At 36.6% G+C, this 18,242-nt stretch overlaps 1 protein-coding gene across 7 annotated transcripts in view; it reads right to left on the reverse strand.

Moving 5' to 3' along the window:
• Window positions 1-18,242, reverse strand: part of TASP1 (taspase 1) — a 282,614-nt gene that overhangs the window by 250,634 nt on the left and 13,738 nt on the right. For 4 of the 7 annotated variants that reach the window (XR_008517075.2, XM_063720673.1, XM_054542025.2 and 1 more), the window contains exon 4: window positions 17,461-17,529. Coding sequence is in view for 3 of the 7 variants with exons in the window: in XM_063720673.1 (XP_063576743.1) it covers window positions 17,461-17,529 (69 nt within the window). In the remaining 4 variants the exon portion in view is untranslated. Of the gene's footprint in view, window positions 1-4,860; window positions 4,950-10,862; window positions 11,025-17,460; window positions 17,530-18,242 lie in introns of those variants that run through there. The other 3 variants (XM_054542027.2, XM_063720674.1, XM_054542026.2) reach the window with 3 other exon arrangements.

An 18,242-nucleotide genomic window follows, 5' to 3' on the forward strand; every position in this document is an offset into this window, starting at 1 on the left:
CTCCCCTCATTCTTCTCTCTTACCACACTCCAGCCCACACTGCGATTCTCTGAGCACACCAAGAACGCCCCTACCTCAGGGCTGTTGCATCTATTATTCATTCATTCCTTTGAGATGCTGAGCTTGGTGAGAGATTTCTAGTGAAAGAAGAGGGCCCATAAATATAGACTGCATGTGTATGTTTGTGCGTGTGTGTGTGTGTGTAAAGATGCATTACATGTATGTATAAATACCTGAGGTCCCACGGTGATTAGTATTATAAAGAAGAATGAAGTGGAATATGAAGGGACAGTGGGTACTTTTCTCTCTGAACAAGAACTCCCTTCCCCAACATCTTCACATGGCTTTCTCCCCCATTTCATTCATGTCTCTGTTCAAAAGCCAGCTTTATCGGAGACTGCTCCCCTTACTGACTCATCTAGAATAGCATTTCCCTAGCCATTCCCAACCATTCTCTTATCTCTATTTTATTTTTCTTTATGGCACTTTCCGCTACCTGACAGTATACATAATTTTTGTTTGTCTACCTCTCCAAATAGAATGTAAGACCCTTAAATATAAGAATTTGTCTTTTTAGGCTGGACGCAGTGGCTCACACCTGTAATCCTAGCACTTTGGGAGGCTAAGGTGGGCAGATCACGAGGTCAGGAGATCGAGACCATCCTGACTAACACGGTGAAAACCCGTATCTATTAAAAATACAAAAAATTAGCTGGGTGTGGTAGTGGGCACCTGTAGTCCCAGCTACTTGGGAGGCTGAGGCAGGAGAATGGCGTGAACCCTGGAGGCGGAGCTTGCAGTGAGCCGAGATCACACCACTGCACTCCAGCCTGGGTGACAGAGTGAGACTCCGTCTCAAAAAAAAAAAAAAGGATTTGTCTTTTTAGGTGCTATATCCCAATATGTAAGGCAATGCCTGGCACATGGCAGGAAGGTAATCAATAAGTATTTGCAGAATGAACAAATAGCAGTTAATTATAACTAGATATAAACAGAGTAATTATTGTGAGCTATAACCCTTTAAGCAAGCTGACACTTATTAATTCTTACAGGTTGCTCCTATAGAGAAATGTCAGGAAAATGCAGTGGAGTGTTAAGAATCTAATCTTTTCATGATTAAAACAAGAGAAATTAAACAAACTTAGGCAACAGTATTTTCTGTTTCTAAAAAATGGAATTCTAAAAGCAAAATATATTTTAAGCTTATTCATAACTTTTCAAGGAGACATGGCTTTAAAAAGTGAGATGCCCTTTGACTAACCAACCCAGCAAAGAGAGGGCAGAAAGGCCAACAGGCAAGTCAGGAGCTACTCTCCCACAACGGCATGGAAACCCTTTCCTATTAATGAAATTTTGGAACCCCAAGCCAAGGCAAAGATCTGCAAAGTATTACTCTTTCACTATAAACCACAACTTGTATTACCCATTTAATGTCCTTTGCTGAAGGCATAAAATAATATAAGAACTGTTTGCAAGGCTCCAGGGTATACTGTATCTCTGAGGATCTATTATGAGACCTCTATTAACAGCTCTTACAGATGCAAACAATTTAGTTTTCAAATACTGTACAAAAACTAGACTGGCACAGTATAAAATCATTTTTATATAAAATGATTTATGTTTGTCCAATTTCCAATCTTCCTTTAAGGAGAAGTCAGACATTAACAGGAAATTACTAATATGTTAGTACTCTCACTCTGTCGCTTAAGTGCAAATTCAACAAACACATCATTAGATACATGAAATAAAGTAGAATATATAACTCTTGTTGAAAATTGAATGTCCTATCAAAATCATTTTAATTGAGTTTGTGACCAGCCCGGCCAACATGATGAAATGCCATTTCCACTAAAAATACAAAAATTAGCCAGGCGTGGTGGCGGGTGCCTGCAATCTCAGCTACTCAGAAGGCTGAAGCAGGAGAATCACTTGAATCTTGAACCTGGGAGGCAAAGGCTTTAGTGAGCCAAGACTGCACCACTGTACACTCCAGCTGGGCGACAGAGCAAGACTCTGTCTCAAAAAGAAAAGAAAAATCATTTTAATTACTAACTTCATTGATAAGCAGGTACATATAACCTTCTAAAGCTGAGAAAGATGTGGAAAAAGCTTTTGAAATGAACTTTCTTGCATCTTTTTAAAAGAGTTACAAAAACAGGATATGTACTCCATGTCATTATACTCTTTTTCAAACTAACACTAGTAAAACTTGCACAATATGCCTATCTTAGCTAGCACTATTCTAAGAATTACTAATTTTCTGGTATCCCAACATCAGTTTTCATTTATAGGATGAATGGAAGCCAATGAAACTGTATTACTGACTGAAAAAATCATTTGGGGATTGTTTTTTTTGTTTAGCAGCCAATTAAGCTCAAATTTTCAAAAATTGGATGGTTAAAAGATTTCCAATTTAGATTCCTCTGTGGTAGTACAGGTTAAGAGTCATTAATTCAACAAATATTTATTGGGCACCATTGTACCAGGCAAATCTTTTCTGTAAAGGGCAAGATATATTAACAAGTTCAGGCCTCGTGGGCCACATAGACAATGCTACAACTACTGAGCTCTGCCACCGTAGCACAAAAGCAGCAACAGAAAATACACAAATGAATAAGCATGGCTGTGTTCCAATAAAACTTCATTTATGGATACTGAGATATGAATTTCATATACTTTTCTGGTGTCATGAAATATTATTCTTCTTTTGATTTTGTTTCAACCATTTAAAACAGTGAAAATCATTCTTAGTTTGCAGGCCATTCAAAACCAGGCATCTGGCCAGATTTGGCTTTCAGGCCATAGTTGGCCAATCTTTGATCTAAACCATGGGGATATAGCAGTGAACGAAACAAAAAAACATTCTTACCTACATGGAGCCTCAATTCTAGCTAAGGGAGACAAACAATAAGAAATTAAATACATTAGATAACATGTCAGATAGCAGTAAACACGAGAGTGAAAAAATAAAACAGGTAAGCAATAGGAGTACTGGGGATGGTCAGAGGGCTTTTATTAAAAAGAAAACTATAGCAGTAGTTACAATTTATTTTTCATTTTTTTGGACATAATTTCAGACTTATAGAAAAGTACAATAGTCTAGTATCTAGACTATATAAACAGCTCCAAATTTCAATAACAACCCAAAAAAATCAATTTGAAAATGGGCAAAAAACTTGAACAGACTCAAATAAACATTTCTACCAAAAAGATACACAAATGGCTACAGGCAAGTTAATATATTCAACATCATGGTCATCAGCAAAATGAAAGCCAAAACTACAAAGATTTTACTTCACATCCAACAAGGACAGTTATGATGACAAAAACAGAAAATAATAAGTGTTGACAAAGATGTAGAAAAAATTATAACCTTGCATATTGCTGCTGGAAATGCAAAAAGGGTTCATTCAGTTGCCATAGAAAAAGGTTCAACGAAAAGTTAAACACAGGCCAAGCGCAGTGGCTCACACCTGTAATCCTAGTACTTTGGGAGGCCGAGGCGGGCAGATCACTTGAGGTCAGGAGTCCGAAATCAGCCTGGCCAACGTGGTGAAACCCCATCTCTACTAAAAATATTTTTAAAAATTAGCCAGGCATGGTGGTGGGCGCCTATAATCCCAGCTACTCGGGAGGCTGAGGCAGAATAGCTTGAACCTGGGAGGCGGAGGTTGCAGTGAGCTGAGATGGCGCCATTGCTCCAGCCTGGGCAACAAGCACAAAACTCTGTCTCAAAAAAAAAAAAAAAAAAAAAAGTTAAACATAGAATTAATTACCATATGACCTAGCAATTTCACAGGTATATACCCAAAAGAACTGCAAAAAGTTACTCAAATACCTATACAAGAGTATTCATAGCAACACTATGCACAATAGCCAAAAGGTAGAAACCACCCAAATGTCCATCAATGGATGAATGGATTTGGAATGAAACAAACTGTGATAGATACATGAATAACGTTGAATACTGCTCCTCCAAAAAATGAAGTACTGACACATGCTACACTGTGAACAAACTTCAAAAACATTATTCTAAGTGAAAAAAGCCAGACAGCGAAGGCCACATAAATGGCATGATTCTATTGATATAAAATATCCAGAATAGGTAAATCCATGGACAGAAAGCAGATGGGTGGTCCACAAGGGGGAAAGGATAAAAGAATGAAGAGCAACTGCTTGATGAGTATGAGGTTTCCTTTGGGGAGATAAAAATGTTTGGAACTGAAAGTGGTAGTTGCACAACACTGTGAGCATTTTAATGCCATGGGATTATGCATTTTAAAATGCTTCATTTTGTATTCTAAGAATTTCACTTCAATTTAAAAAGGCAGACACAAAAGAATACATAATATATGATTCCATTTACATGAAGTTCTAGAATAGGCAAGACTAACATATGGCAATAGAGGTCAGAACCAGTGTTACCCTGAGGCGACTGAAGGGGGCACAAGGGGCCTTCTGGAGGGCAGAAATGTTCCGTTTGCTGATCTGGGTGCTAGTGACACAGGGCCATGTTCACTCTGAAAAAAATTCATGAAGCTGTCCCCTTAAAATAAATGTGTATAGTTTTCCATATGTATACTATACACATAAGAAAGTTCTGAAACTATAAAATTTTCAAAATAAGATTGCAAATTTTTAAAAAACTGTTACTATTGTGAATTAAAGGGTCCAAAGGATCTCTCAGTATTATTTCTTATGCCTGCATGTATCCACAATTAACTTTTTTTTTAAAGAGTCAAAGAATTAAAATTCCAGACTCTCATCCCCAAAGATTCTGGTCCAGGTCATGAGTTGAAAGCCAGGGAATCATCATCTTTTAAAATAAGCTACCTCCAACAATTCTAATCCAGCCCTCACCTTGAGAAACTCCAATGTAAATGAACTCCATCAGCTGCTTAATTTCATATTCTCCATGAACCACATCTTGAGGGGGCTTGTAAAGGCATCTATTGCAACAACACAGAGGATATTGGGAGTAAAAAAGCTACAAATGATCCATGAGAGGCTACAAAAGCTAACCACTCTGGGGCTAGGATTCAACCCTGGAAAAAAAATTAGATGGACTGGAGAAAAGTTAATAAAATGGGAGACAGTCAATGGTAAATAGACATAGAAACCTTTCTGGGCAATCATCACAAAGACAGCCATAAATATTATCCACAAAACAGTGATTTTTCTTATGTTTTCCATTAAGATGTAATGCAATCAAGATAAGATAAATGATGTTGGAAGCTAAATATCCTTTAGGAAGTTATCAGGACAAAGTGTGAAAATCAGTGCAGTATGCTTGGACTTAACGATATGTTCCTTCATCACAAACAGTAAAAACAACATTTCACTCCTGGGACTAGAAGTAAATAAACAATTTGGTTCAACCTTATTTGGGTCACAGAGGTTTTTGATCTGCTTTAGCTTCAGGTCAAAATTTTTAGAGTGATATACTTTGGTATTATTAGTTCAAATTGTTTCAATGAGGAACTTTTTTGAAAAGTCTAGTTTGATTTGAAGTTCATTTTCAAAATAAAAGTTAATATTTAAGTCCAATTCCTATTCTGAAAAATTAAATCAAAGCTCATTCCAGCTTTACTATTAGTTTGGTAGAAATCCCTATTACAACAATTTGCAACCTCTAGACCATTAAATTAATGACCATTAAACCATACATTCATTTCCCCGGCCCTTGCAACAAGACAAAAGTTGGCATCTCTGTCCAAGACTTATTCCCAGCTATACCTTAAAATGAAGTACAGTGCTACAAAAGCTCCTACACTCAAAAGAACCAGCTGTCACTTAGCTCTGGCAGATTGTAGCCCTGGGAGAATGCATGCTCCACGTGGCCAGATCTCATTTTTGCCAAGATAATTTAGAAGTCCAGATGCTTATATTAGTCTCCTCATTTTTACATGTTGACAACAAATTCCAGTTTTTAAAAGCTAGTCTATGGGCCAATCAACACGCATCTGTGAAATGTCTCTTTTGCAATCTCTGGCCTACATCACTTTGTAAGATTAAGAAGGTCTCAAGCTTCTCCAGATGCAAAATCTAAGCTTGCGTAAATCTTCAGTTTTCCATACAATACAGGTTTCAGGCAAAATAGCTCTGACACAAATGACAGCCCTAACAACAAATTTTATTATCATGCTTAAATATTTAAAATATTGAATTACCTCTTGCTACTTAAAGAAACAATACGGAAGTAACCTGTACTGCAGTCTACCAAGTGTCAACTCACCTTTACTAAAAAGAGCCAGATTACTGGTCAGAAATGCTGCATATCTTCTGATTATAACAAATAAAATTTGTAATACCTTTTTCCTTCTCCAAAATGAGTCAGATGAGCTTTCTACTCAGAGCCCACAGGAAGTCATGGTATTTTTCTCAAATACCAGAAAACTAATAAAATATCATGGTATTTTTCTCAAATATCATTAGTATAGACAACTTCATCTACAACTTTACCCAGTGGTAAACTGCCTATCAAGACAAAACATGATATTCTTTTTAGAACTAGTAATTTGTAGCAAACACACACACACACACACACACACATACACGCATTCCCCATACACAGCAGCACATGAGAGGTGGGGCTATAATGTTCAGGTAACATGCAAAAATGGCAAAGATATAATCAGGTAAAATAATTATAGGATAAGGAGAATCTGTCTATAAATTAGATAACCAGCCCCCACATAGGCAAAAGTTGACTCTTCCATTCCCACTATGAACAATAACGACTTCAAGATCAAGAAAGTAGGCACATGACATAAAATAAGTATTAAAAATTTTGAAGAAATCCTGGCATTCAGAAGGACACGGTTTACAGAAGAAAAATTCTCTGGTAAACATAGAAACAGTAACAAGATAACCAACTCAGATATCTGTTCAAGTACCCTGCCCAAGAAATTAAAATTACTACACCCAGGACTTGCCCCTCCATCTTCTCTCCCAGCATGCCCATTCACCATTTCTCTGCACTTATTTTAGGAATCAGAGGATGGGTTTGAAGGATGTAAATCTATCAATTATACTGCACTTTGTTCAGTTCTGGAAAAACAGCTCAATGAAAAGAAGGTAAAACTATGGCAAAACTTTTTTTATTAGTAATAAATTTAACTGTGTTAACCTTGTTTTCCATGACAAAATAATTAGAGAATATGGACAATAATAGAGATCTGCAACATAGAAGCCACAGAGGGTTAATAATTCCTTCTAAGTTTTGGTACAAAATTGATCTAAAAAGCAGAATTTTCGTAACTGGAGCTAATTGGAAGTCACATTATTTGTAATCATGGGACTACAGAAAGCAAGGTCAGAAAGAAGCTAGACTTATAATCCAATTTAATATCCAGTTTGCAAGTAGTTGCTAACTACAGCTTAAAATATTTCCAGGGAACTTATATATCCATGTGAATATGAACGTGTTGTGCCAAAAACACAGAAAACATGCAGTTCCCATATAGCAGAGGGTGATCTGCCATTATAAACACTCTTAAGTTAATGCTTGTATAGGAAAATTAGTAGATATTTGCAAATTCATTTTCAGGTCACTGAAAATTAAAGCCAGAAAGCCTATTTTCATCCATGTATTGAAAAAAAGGCACACGAGACTATTTCTGTAGTGATGCGGCCTGTTCTTAGACTTATTCTCAGCCACATATGAACATTTTCACCCAAATACTGGCCAATTATAAACAATTAAGACATGCGTTACTGAGCTATATATTATTATGTTTGAGGCTGTAGCCAATTAATATTACATTTATAAAGAGTAAAAAGTTCAAGAATTAATGAACTTTAACCAATAAGTTTCAGCAGAGTTAGCCACAAAACACTTTTATTAGGCCCAAATGAAGTATCTTTCATTCATTAATACAGAACCACAGGGCATACTTGGAAATCAGAGGCTCAATTATCTTAAAAAAGTTCCTAAGGAAACAAAAAACTTTCCATTTTTGTTCTATAAACTGCTCCTAAACGACAAGGTATTCTTTCTTTTTTAGCATTCTCTTTTCTCCCTATCTCCGGACATACTTACAGATGCACTGGCTGCTTTACAGACATGCTAAAAGTTCTTGCTGCAGTTGATCAAAGTTGTAATGTCTGAGGAAATTACTCAACTTAGACAGCCTGGAATTATATCTAGCCAAATAGTTAGAGCACTCTACTTTCAACATGTGTTAAAGTAATATTTTAGCTATCCTGGATGTAAGTTGAGAGAACATTTGTTTGCATCACATTCTGTGAACACTTGAGTCAAATATAGTATGTTGAATACCAGGTTTTAGTATCTGTGACAGTTCATTTTTTTAACGATTCAATTTACAAAAGACAACATACTTCATTAAAAAAAAAAACCCTCACACAACAACATATGTAGTAGAAACTAAGGCTTTTTATGATCTTCTTAAAGTGCCCACGCTTTTCTGGAAATGTCAGAAAAAATTGAACCAATGTTAATATTTGTTCATTAGAGCATTTGTTAATCTGACATAAAATATTCTGTCCAAAAATGGAAACTTTTTCTTGCACTGCCCACTATGAGCTCAAGATATTTTTATTATTTAAAATATTTTCACAAAAAGGCACTGCACGTCTGCACTCACCTCCTTTCTATTACCAATCTGTCTAATTTACAAGGACACACACAATATAATTAAGCAGAAAAACGACATCACAACAGTTTTCACATTTTTTAATTGAAAGCCACATAATTACAGTACAGTTACTTGTCAAAAACATAACACAAATCTAAACTTTCACATCTGAAATAGTTTTAAACTTTGTTTTAGTTGGATTCTTTATGATGTCCAGGAAGAGGTTAGTTAGCACACACAGTACCTGAAATTGTCCTTTCCATGTGAGCTAAAACAGAAAAGACAAACGTAGCTGTTTCTCCAGTACTACCAAATTTGGCAGCCACTTATACTTCCCTTCAACCTAAATAATTATACCTTTTAACCATATTGACAATAATATGGAAACGTCACTCAAGAAGAACCTAACAGACCATGGAATTATAATAATTTAAACCATCCTTTTACCAAATGACATGGTCAGAACTGGAGAGGAAAGAGGGATACTAGTAACTTTTAAGTCCTCTACTAAGCTTTTTTTAATAAAAAGACTTCCAACCCACTAGAAAATGTTGCTTACATTTGCACATACTCCAGAAAAGGGAAACATAAATAAATTCCCCACTCTGAATGTGTTATAGTGTTGATGTCTTGTGTTACAGTACATGCGTGTCATGAATTGTCAGGAAATGCGTACACCATGCAGGAGGCTGGACCCTGAGTGAGAATGACTGCCAGTAAAAACTATCTGGCAATGGGAATGGCCAAAGAACTTCTGTCAACTGGTATGTCTAAGATTCAACTTTAAGCTGATTTCTATAGTGATGTACAATCCTTCATTATTCTAACACTTAGGTAATGAACACATGAAAGAGAAAGAGAGAGAGGAGAGCAAGATTTAGAATCTTGATGAGAAACTGGTTTTTTTTTGTTTTGTTTTGTTTTTTGAGACACAGTCTTGCTCAGTCGCCCAGGCTGGAGTGCAGTGGCGCGATCTCGGCTCACTGCAAGCTCCACCTCCCGGGTTCACGCCATTCTCCTGCCTCAGCCTCCCGAGTAGCTGGGACTACAGGCACCCACCACTACACCCGGCTAATTTTTTGTATTTTTAGTAGAGACGGGGTTTCACCGTGTTAGCCAGGATGGTCTCGATCTCCTGACCTCGTGATCCGCCCATCTCGGCCTCCCAAAGTGCTGGGATTACAGGTGTGAGCAACCATGCCAGGCCCAGAATCTTAAAAACTATGTAACTTAAGTTTCTTCCTCATTCTTTTCCAGATTCTGAATAAAGGGGTGGGTTTGAGAGATGGAAAAAAACTTAAAATCAAAAGGTAGTCTTTGAAATTAAACACCATCATACCAGCCTGTGATTTTCCAAACATAGAAAAATCTTATTAGCCTACATCCTTCATTACCAAGAGCAAAACAGACAAAAACAGTAGATGTTAAGGTATAAACCTGATGCCACAAATGATACAGATCCAAACAAACACAAATACACACACACACACACACACACACAATGATTCAAAAATCACAACACTATAAATCCTAGGACCAATGAATCTAATTAAATCCCTTTTGTGTAATATCCTATTAATATAGGACTAGAAGACATTTTACACTTAAAAATCCAAAAGTCTAAATTGCTTCCACATAGTCAAAAACACAGGATTTCCACTAACTCCACCACACTACCATATGTGGCTTTAGGTAGCTCAAAACTGAATTCCAAAATGAAGTATATTTTTGAGAGTAACAACTCCCAGAGAAAAACAAGGGCATACATATAGAGTTCCATGCTCCTCAGGAACTGCTAGGTCTGATCTTGGACCCTCTCTTCTACTAGATTCAGCCAGGATGAATATATCTGATGAGATCCACATACTTCATCAAGAAATGGCCAGAAAAGGCTAAAATCATTTTTCATGTTCCCATTACTACAAAGTAAAAGCATGACAAGCTCTATACTTAAGTGTTTTGACTTGGTCAAAAGCTAACACCGGGTTTGCTACCGTGTAAAATTAATCTAGAATGTAATCATTGATTCCGTTTTCTTTTTATTCTTTAAAAAAAAAAAAAGGTGGTTGGGGAAGAAATCACTGCTTTTCCATTAAGCAGGTACTTTGTGCTAGAGAGCATGTGTCATTTCTAGGGTCTCAGAAAAAGAACAGATGTATCTATGTGTAAACACAAACAGTAAGTTACAAGTTGCCCCTTAGTACTAAAGGCAAGAATCAGCATCAGTACTCAAAAAAGTGTTTTAAAAAGAGTGTAACTTACTTTTACTGTCCCAGGCTAAATGGGCTCTGTCTGGTGCTTCTTTGTCTGCACATGGCCACCCACAGCCTGTCTTCTAATTAAATCAATGCTCTAGCAGCAGAACAAGCAAACAAGTTGCCTCCCATCTGCGTACAGCTCTTCAGGACACATTTCCCTTGTTCAGAAGGTGGAAATTCTTGGGAGAGGTGATTTTCTCTGCCTCTTCACAAGAAGAACATGGATACTTGGCTGGATGCAACTCCATGAAGTGTAACTGTGTGTGTACACCTCAAAAAATAAAACAAAAAATGCAGAGAAACATAAAGACTCCATAAACAGCTGGAATACACAGAAATACTGAAGCACCACTGGGAATACTGCTAAACAGACAGGCAAAATAGGGTCTTTGAAATAGTCAATAATACCAAGTTAAGAAAAAAAAAAGGAAAAAAGAGAACCTAATGTCAAAACTCAAATTTCATGCAATGAAAACACTGTTAAGTACTACAAAAGAAAAAAGGTAAATCTTCTACTTCACATACATAGAAACACATCCCACTCTCCTTACAGAGAATAAAAGATATTATCAATGGAAGAGAAAAATGAGATTTTCAAGGGTGGTAGGTCTAAAATTAGACTCACCAGCCACATCATAGTTAATGAGCACTTACGTAAATGTGAGCTAAATGCATCCAGCTGTCTTTCCAGTGTGGTCAGCTCTACTGGGGGGCAGGGGGTGCTGGGGAAAGAGCAAGGGACCACTCTGCGTATGAAAATATAATTTCTACAAAAATAAAAATGTACAGGAAACTGGAGATGCTCGTTTATTTCAATAATTTTAAACTTCCCAAATAACAGAAATGACCTTAAAGCAGATGCCCCTCCTTTTTTGCAATAAAAACCAACTGACTGAAGTAGGGTAGGGAGCAGGGTATGGTTAAGCATCTGCTCACAAGAAAACTTGTTATAAGTTTGGTGAGGTGAAAAGGGAAATTATCAGCCCTTCCTAACATCCCCTTCCATCCTAGGTATGCCCATATGCCATCAGGAAGCCACACCATCTCCATGACCACCAGGCATTTCAAGGACTGGCAGGCCTTAGAAGTTTCTTCTATCCCCCTGAGGCACACAGACAATTCCAGCCAGAAGTATAAAGCCCAGGGAAGAGAATATGGCCTATTCCTGTAGCTGCACAAGAGGCCTGGGCTGGGGTCCACTCACAATGAATTACTCAAGTGTGACCAACATTCCCATTCTGGAGATCCCTGCCTTAAAGAAATGAAGACCTGGCTGGGCACGGTGGCTCACACCTGTAATCCCAGCACTTTGGGAGGCCGAGGCGGGTGGATCACTTGAGGCCAGGAGTTCGAGACCAGCCTGGGAAACATGACAAAACCCCGTCTCTACTAAAAACACAAAAAAATTAGCCAGGTGTGGTGGCACACGCCTGTAGTCCCAACTACTCAGGAGGCTGAGGCATGAGAATCATTTGAACCTGGGAGGTGGAGCTTGCAGTGAGCCAAGATCATACCACTGCACTCCAGCCTAGGCAACAGAGCAAGAATCTGTCTGAACGACAACAAAAAAAATGTAGAGATACAGACAAATGTATAACAGTATTATACATAATAATATAAATATATAATGAAAATACCTACTTTCTTTCTCTTACATACCAAAATATCAGTCATCTGAATAAGTTATTCTTAAAGGACTTCCCTAGAGTTTACAAGCAAGCAATATCTGTATTACACAGAGATCCAAAGACAATGAACTGTTTTTAACAGAATGACTAAAAACTTGGCCCAATATAATCTGCCCTATAAACACTAAAGCATTTGGACAAGAAACGAGTTTTAACCATGAATTAGCATCTCCCCTGACCATAGGGAGCTTTAAAGCATGAATCAAGTGAATAAAAAACTTCACAGTCCATTTTTAATAACAGAAGTTCAACAAAAGATTTTTAACAAAGGAACCTGTATAATTTGCCTTTTACTATATAAAACGTAAAAGCTATTCCTGTCACTATTCTTTTTTTTTTTTTTTAGACGGAGTCTCACTCCATAGCCCAGGCTGGAGTGCAGTGGTGCATTCTCGGCTCACTGCAACCTCTGCCTCCTGGGTCCCGGTTCAAGCAATTCTCCTGCCTCAGCCTCCCAACTAGCTGGGATTACAGGAACGTGCCACCATGCCCAGCTACTTTTTGTATTTTTATTAGAGACGGGGTTTCACCATATTGGCCAGGCTGGTCTTGAACTCCTGACCTTGTGATGCGTCCGCTTCGGCCTCCCAAAGTGCTGGGATTACAGGCGTGAGCCACCGTGCCTGGCCCCTATCACTATTCTTAATACACAGTATTCTACCTACCAAAATAATCAGTTTTCAGAATGAATTAACCAAAATTTCTCAAAGGTTACAACAAGATCTTCAAAACCTCTGCCAAATTCATCAGTTTTCTCACAAAAGATTATAAATTACCTTCCAAAAGTCTGTCATTCATATTTCACCTATTATTACTCAGACTTTTTTAAACCAGGTCTTCATACTTTTTAAGAAAAACACCGATGTGCAAAAGGAGCTTCAGGCAGTATTTTATAAATAGTTCATTTTCTATCAGAATCCATGAAACACTTTCTACTTTAGAAACAATCCTAAGAAAATGGTAGCATCATGACTCACCCAGTTCTATATCCAATTTTCTCAAAAAAGAAATTCACATCAGAAGTTATACCGTGTGAAATATGCAAAATTATGGTCCGGAATCTTAAATCCACTGTCACTACTTGATCCAAAACTATTTCAAAGGCAGCCAAAAAAGCAACTGTCATCCAAATCTATAGTCCCAAATATGAAGACCAAATTCTTTCACAATATTAATCTTCTCTGCTATGAGTGAAACCAGAGTTGTACCATCCAGTGAACAGAATTCACTTTCTCATCAGTTATTAAGATAATCTCAAAAAAGCTATATGAAACAACAGGAATGAATCAATTTACCAATAAATCATTAAAATATGATCTATAAACTGACCTTTCCATTTCCTTCCCTGCATTTTGAAGATAAACAAAATATACTTTGGAGTAGTATCATTTGCATTTCAACACTGCAGAAAACTTCTCATACAGAAGCAGCCACCTTCCCTCCCAAAACTCTAAAGGAAGAAGGTGGTCAATTTAATAGATAGGAACTTCTGCATCCACTCCTCCTTTACTTAAATGAAGAAAACACCTCATTCTGGTGTCCAGAAGTGACAGTCTTAAAATGACATCACTTGTCTGCAGTGGTGGTAAAGACAAATAAAACCACACAAAATTATCAGTCTCTAACAAAAGCTAAAAAATGGTATGCCTGCATAATTCCCTTTTGTGTGTGTGTGTGTGTGTGTGTGTGTGTGTCTGTGGTATTTACACACACACACATACACACACACACATACATATACACATATTTCTTTTGCCTTGTCTCTTCCTCTTCCCCCTGCATGGAGTTAAGAACAGTGTACTTTTCACTATTTGGGAAAATACAAATTATCACATTTTTTAAATATACAGCCAGATACTCTTTCTAGGCAATAAAGACCATTAGAACATTTCAGTCATTTCAATCCACAATTAGTATTTAAGGAATTCACATCAATTTCAATATCTGCCTAAGTAATAATATAACGGGCAAGTTTTTAAAATATGTTTATGTATTGTTTCCTTAGGCTCAGTGGCAACAGCATCATTTTTTAAATCAAAAAGTAAATCCCAAAGTCTAAAGAGAAAAGAACAATGACTGTTTGCATCTGTTCAATAATCCAGACATGACTTAACTGAATAGACTGACCAAAACTAAAGATAAGTATTTATTCTCAAATTAAATATAACGCATTATTAATAAGGCTCTCCAGAATTTTTCTCAGCACTTTTCAGTATTCTGAAAGGACTCAATACTGCTACTTATATTTCTCTAAGTACAGCAAATATTAGAATCCAATCTTCTTACATCTTTCCACTGACCCAAGCTATTACAATACTTCCCCAACTGAACTCCATCTGAAAACCTATCCTGTTTTAAGGTAATGAATCACAGTTATTCAAGGTGAGAGAAACTCCAGGGGGCAGTATAAGCATGATTTCCAACATAATTCTTAAGATTTAGGAAAATTCTTCCAGTTAGTGTAAGCTTAACCTTAAACTATTAACATATATTTCATTCAAACAGTCCATAGAAAAGTCAATTGTTAAAGATAATTAATTGAAATTCTTCCACAAATTTAATAATTAAAAGTTGAGGCCAGGCACGGTGGCTCACGCCTGTAATCGCAGCACTTTGGGAGGCCGAGGTGGGTGGACCACCTGAGCTCAAGAGTTCAAAACCACCCTGGTCAGCATGGTGAAACCTCGTCTCTACTTAAAAAAAAAAATACAAAAATTAGCCGGATGTGGTGGTGCATGCCTGTAGTCCCAGCTACACGGGAGGCTGAGGCACAAGAATCACTTGAGCCTGGGAGGCAGAGGTTGCAGTGAGCCAAAATCGCACCACTGCACTCCAGCTTGGGCTACAGAGTGAGAATCCATCTCAAAAAAAAAAAAAAAATATATATATATATATATAAAAAAAATAAAATAACTAAAAGTTGAGGTGTGGGATGCACTAAAGTCACTTGGGGAAGAATTCTGTGCTACCATTATCCTTATGACTTATTCCAATCAAAAATAATAGAACAACAAATTTTTTTCCTTTAAATTCATATCCACACTCAAAAAAACACAAGTTATCCGAAACTGTAAGTGCACTTACTCAGGAGAAACTCATTATTTCAAAATGTATTTTTATCATTTTTAAGTATAAATAAGTAAACCCCTTAAAAGTAGGATTCAACACTAGGGGAAAACAGAATGAAATATTAAACATGATATATAAGTATGACTTAGGAAAATTAAAGTTATTCTAAGATGAAAAGAGAAACTTAATTTTATTCAGTTTTGCATTCATAGTTGCCATTCTAGTATATTCTCCGGATACTCATTAACCTTCTTTCCCAGACCTACAGTGACTCCACGCAAGTAATTTTCAACTAACAATTGAATTAGCTAAGTTAGATGAAGCCCTCTTTGTGTGTCTGTTTTGAGTAAAGGTAACATTTGGTGGTAAATACATCTATCTTCTTTCTTATGTCATTTTTCTCCTCTTATCCTCAACATACAATTAAACTTTCTTTGATGCTGTAAAACTTGTCATTAATAGTTACCATAAATATTCATCTCATACATACCATTTCCAAAGCACCTCATAACTGTAATAATTGCTAACAGTTATGGGATGCTTACTATGTACCACACACTGTTCTAAGAGACTGTCATGTATTAGTCATATACTAACTCAGTTAATCTTCACAACTCTATGAAGTGGGAATTACTAGCCTCATAAATAGGGAAACTGAGTCAAGGACAGAATGTGCCTCACCCACGGACACATGGCTAATGACTGGTAGAGCTGGTATGAAATGTATCAGTCATATCAGGAAGGCATCACACATCCCCATGTCAGATTCAATAGAACTAGGTGCCCACCATATACTTTCACCTTCCTTGACTACATTAGGACCAATCTGAGAAATCAAAATCTACAAAGCATGATCAAAAGCTCAGGTCCACAATTAAGCATGAGAATATACAGAAAGCTCAGGTCCACAATTAAGCATGAGAATATACAGAAAACACGGCTAGGACTTTTGGTAAATACCTGGGCAATTTTCACAAGGAAAGGCATGAAAGGGTACGTGCCTTGGTATGAGAGCCTAAATACAAGGGCTACAACCCAGTCAACCTGGAAATGTCGACTTAATCATCTCCTCCCTCAAACTCATCATTGTTTTTGTCATCATGTCTTACTTGATTCCCTAAGTAGCATTCTCAACCAGAAAAATATTTTTCACAATAATCCTCTCAATTGATTGACACAAATCTATCTTCTCCAAGTTTGAGCAGCAAGTCAATCTTCTGAAGACCTCAATATCCCCTGCACAAATTCATCAAGGTTCCAAATCAAGAAAACTGAGAGAACCTCACTCTAGAGTATAAAAAATTATGGCAAACGTGAGAGCCTCCCCACTCAATTATTCGACGTCCACAGTAAACTGGGGACAAACCTAACCGTAACACTGGGACAAGGCACACTTCACAGCACACAATTTCAGGGTATATATCTAACTGTTAGGTTTGTGAAGAATCTTCCCCTTCTACTTTAGGCACTTCTAGACAGTTGGAATTTTTCTTTTATTTTTAAACAACAGAACATACATCACTTTTTGGGGGTTAACTTCAAGGATTTTCCTACTGAAAATGGGAAACTTAAGTATCCAATCATTAACTTTTGTATTCATGAATCTCACAAAAAAAAAAACAAAAAAAAAACCAAGAGAAGAAAGGAATTTAACCAACTTTTATATTACTCAGAAAAGTCACCAATGAAAACAACAATATCATAGGCTTCTTCATAACTTTGCTAATATTGGTGGGAAACACTGGTCATATAATTTATGGTTGACTAACTCAACAGTTTCATGTCATTTAAGAACAATAAAGATAAACTCACAAATATTTTAAATAAAACAGAGAAAAGAAATACCTCAAGTTCCACCAGTGCTGCAGTGACTGCGTCAGTTGCAAGAGCACCGGCCTGCAGCTTTTCAATTGCCTATGAAACCAAGGGGAGAGATTATTCATTGCAAAATCACAACTTCTCAAACTTTCCAAAAGCTTAAAGAAATATGGGAGACACTTAGATTAATAAAAATTGACCACTAGTTCCATTCCATACTTTAAGACATAAACTACTCAGATTAAAAACAAGCAAGTGTTTATATTCAGGTTAACTGGTAATATGGCTCACTTAATATTATTCAAATTAAAACAATAAAATCTAGTTATTAAATGAAAAGTACAAGGAATTTAGTAAGCTTCATTCATTGTAAGGCAATTCAAAATAGCCACAGAAATTGTATGACCCAGTTTGGTTCAAATATCCTGACAATTCATATTTTATACAGATAACTAAATCTCAAACGAATCATTTCTCCTCCCACTGTTCATACTCTCCATACCTAAAAAGAAGTGACTCTCAGTCACAGGGGCATGCCAGAATCTGAGGATAAAAGCATACATTTGACAAAAACATTTTGGATACTATAATGTAAATTCTAAATCAAGATGTATCATATTATTTTGTAATATAAACTACACAGAGTAAAGGTCTATAAAATCACCTGGCCTTGAGCATAAATTAGGAGAGGAAAAGAGAGAGAAGGAAAAGTCATTTATAAATGAATTATTAACATTCCAATTTAGTCAACAAAGAGAAAGCTCAAAAACTAAGAACTGTATTCCTAATTAAACTTTTAAGAAGTTTAT

Source organism: Pongo abelii, chromosome 21 (genome assembly GCF_028885655.2).
Source record: "Pongo abelii isolate AG06213 chromosome 21, NHGRI_mPonAbe1-v2.0_pri, whole genome shotgun sequence".
In the NCBI taxonomy this organism is placed as follows: domain Eukaryota; kingdom Metazoa; phylum Chordata; class Mammalia; order Primates; family Hominidae; genus Pongo; species Pongo abelii.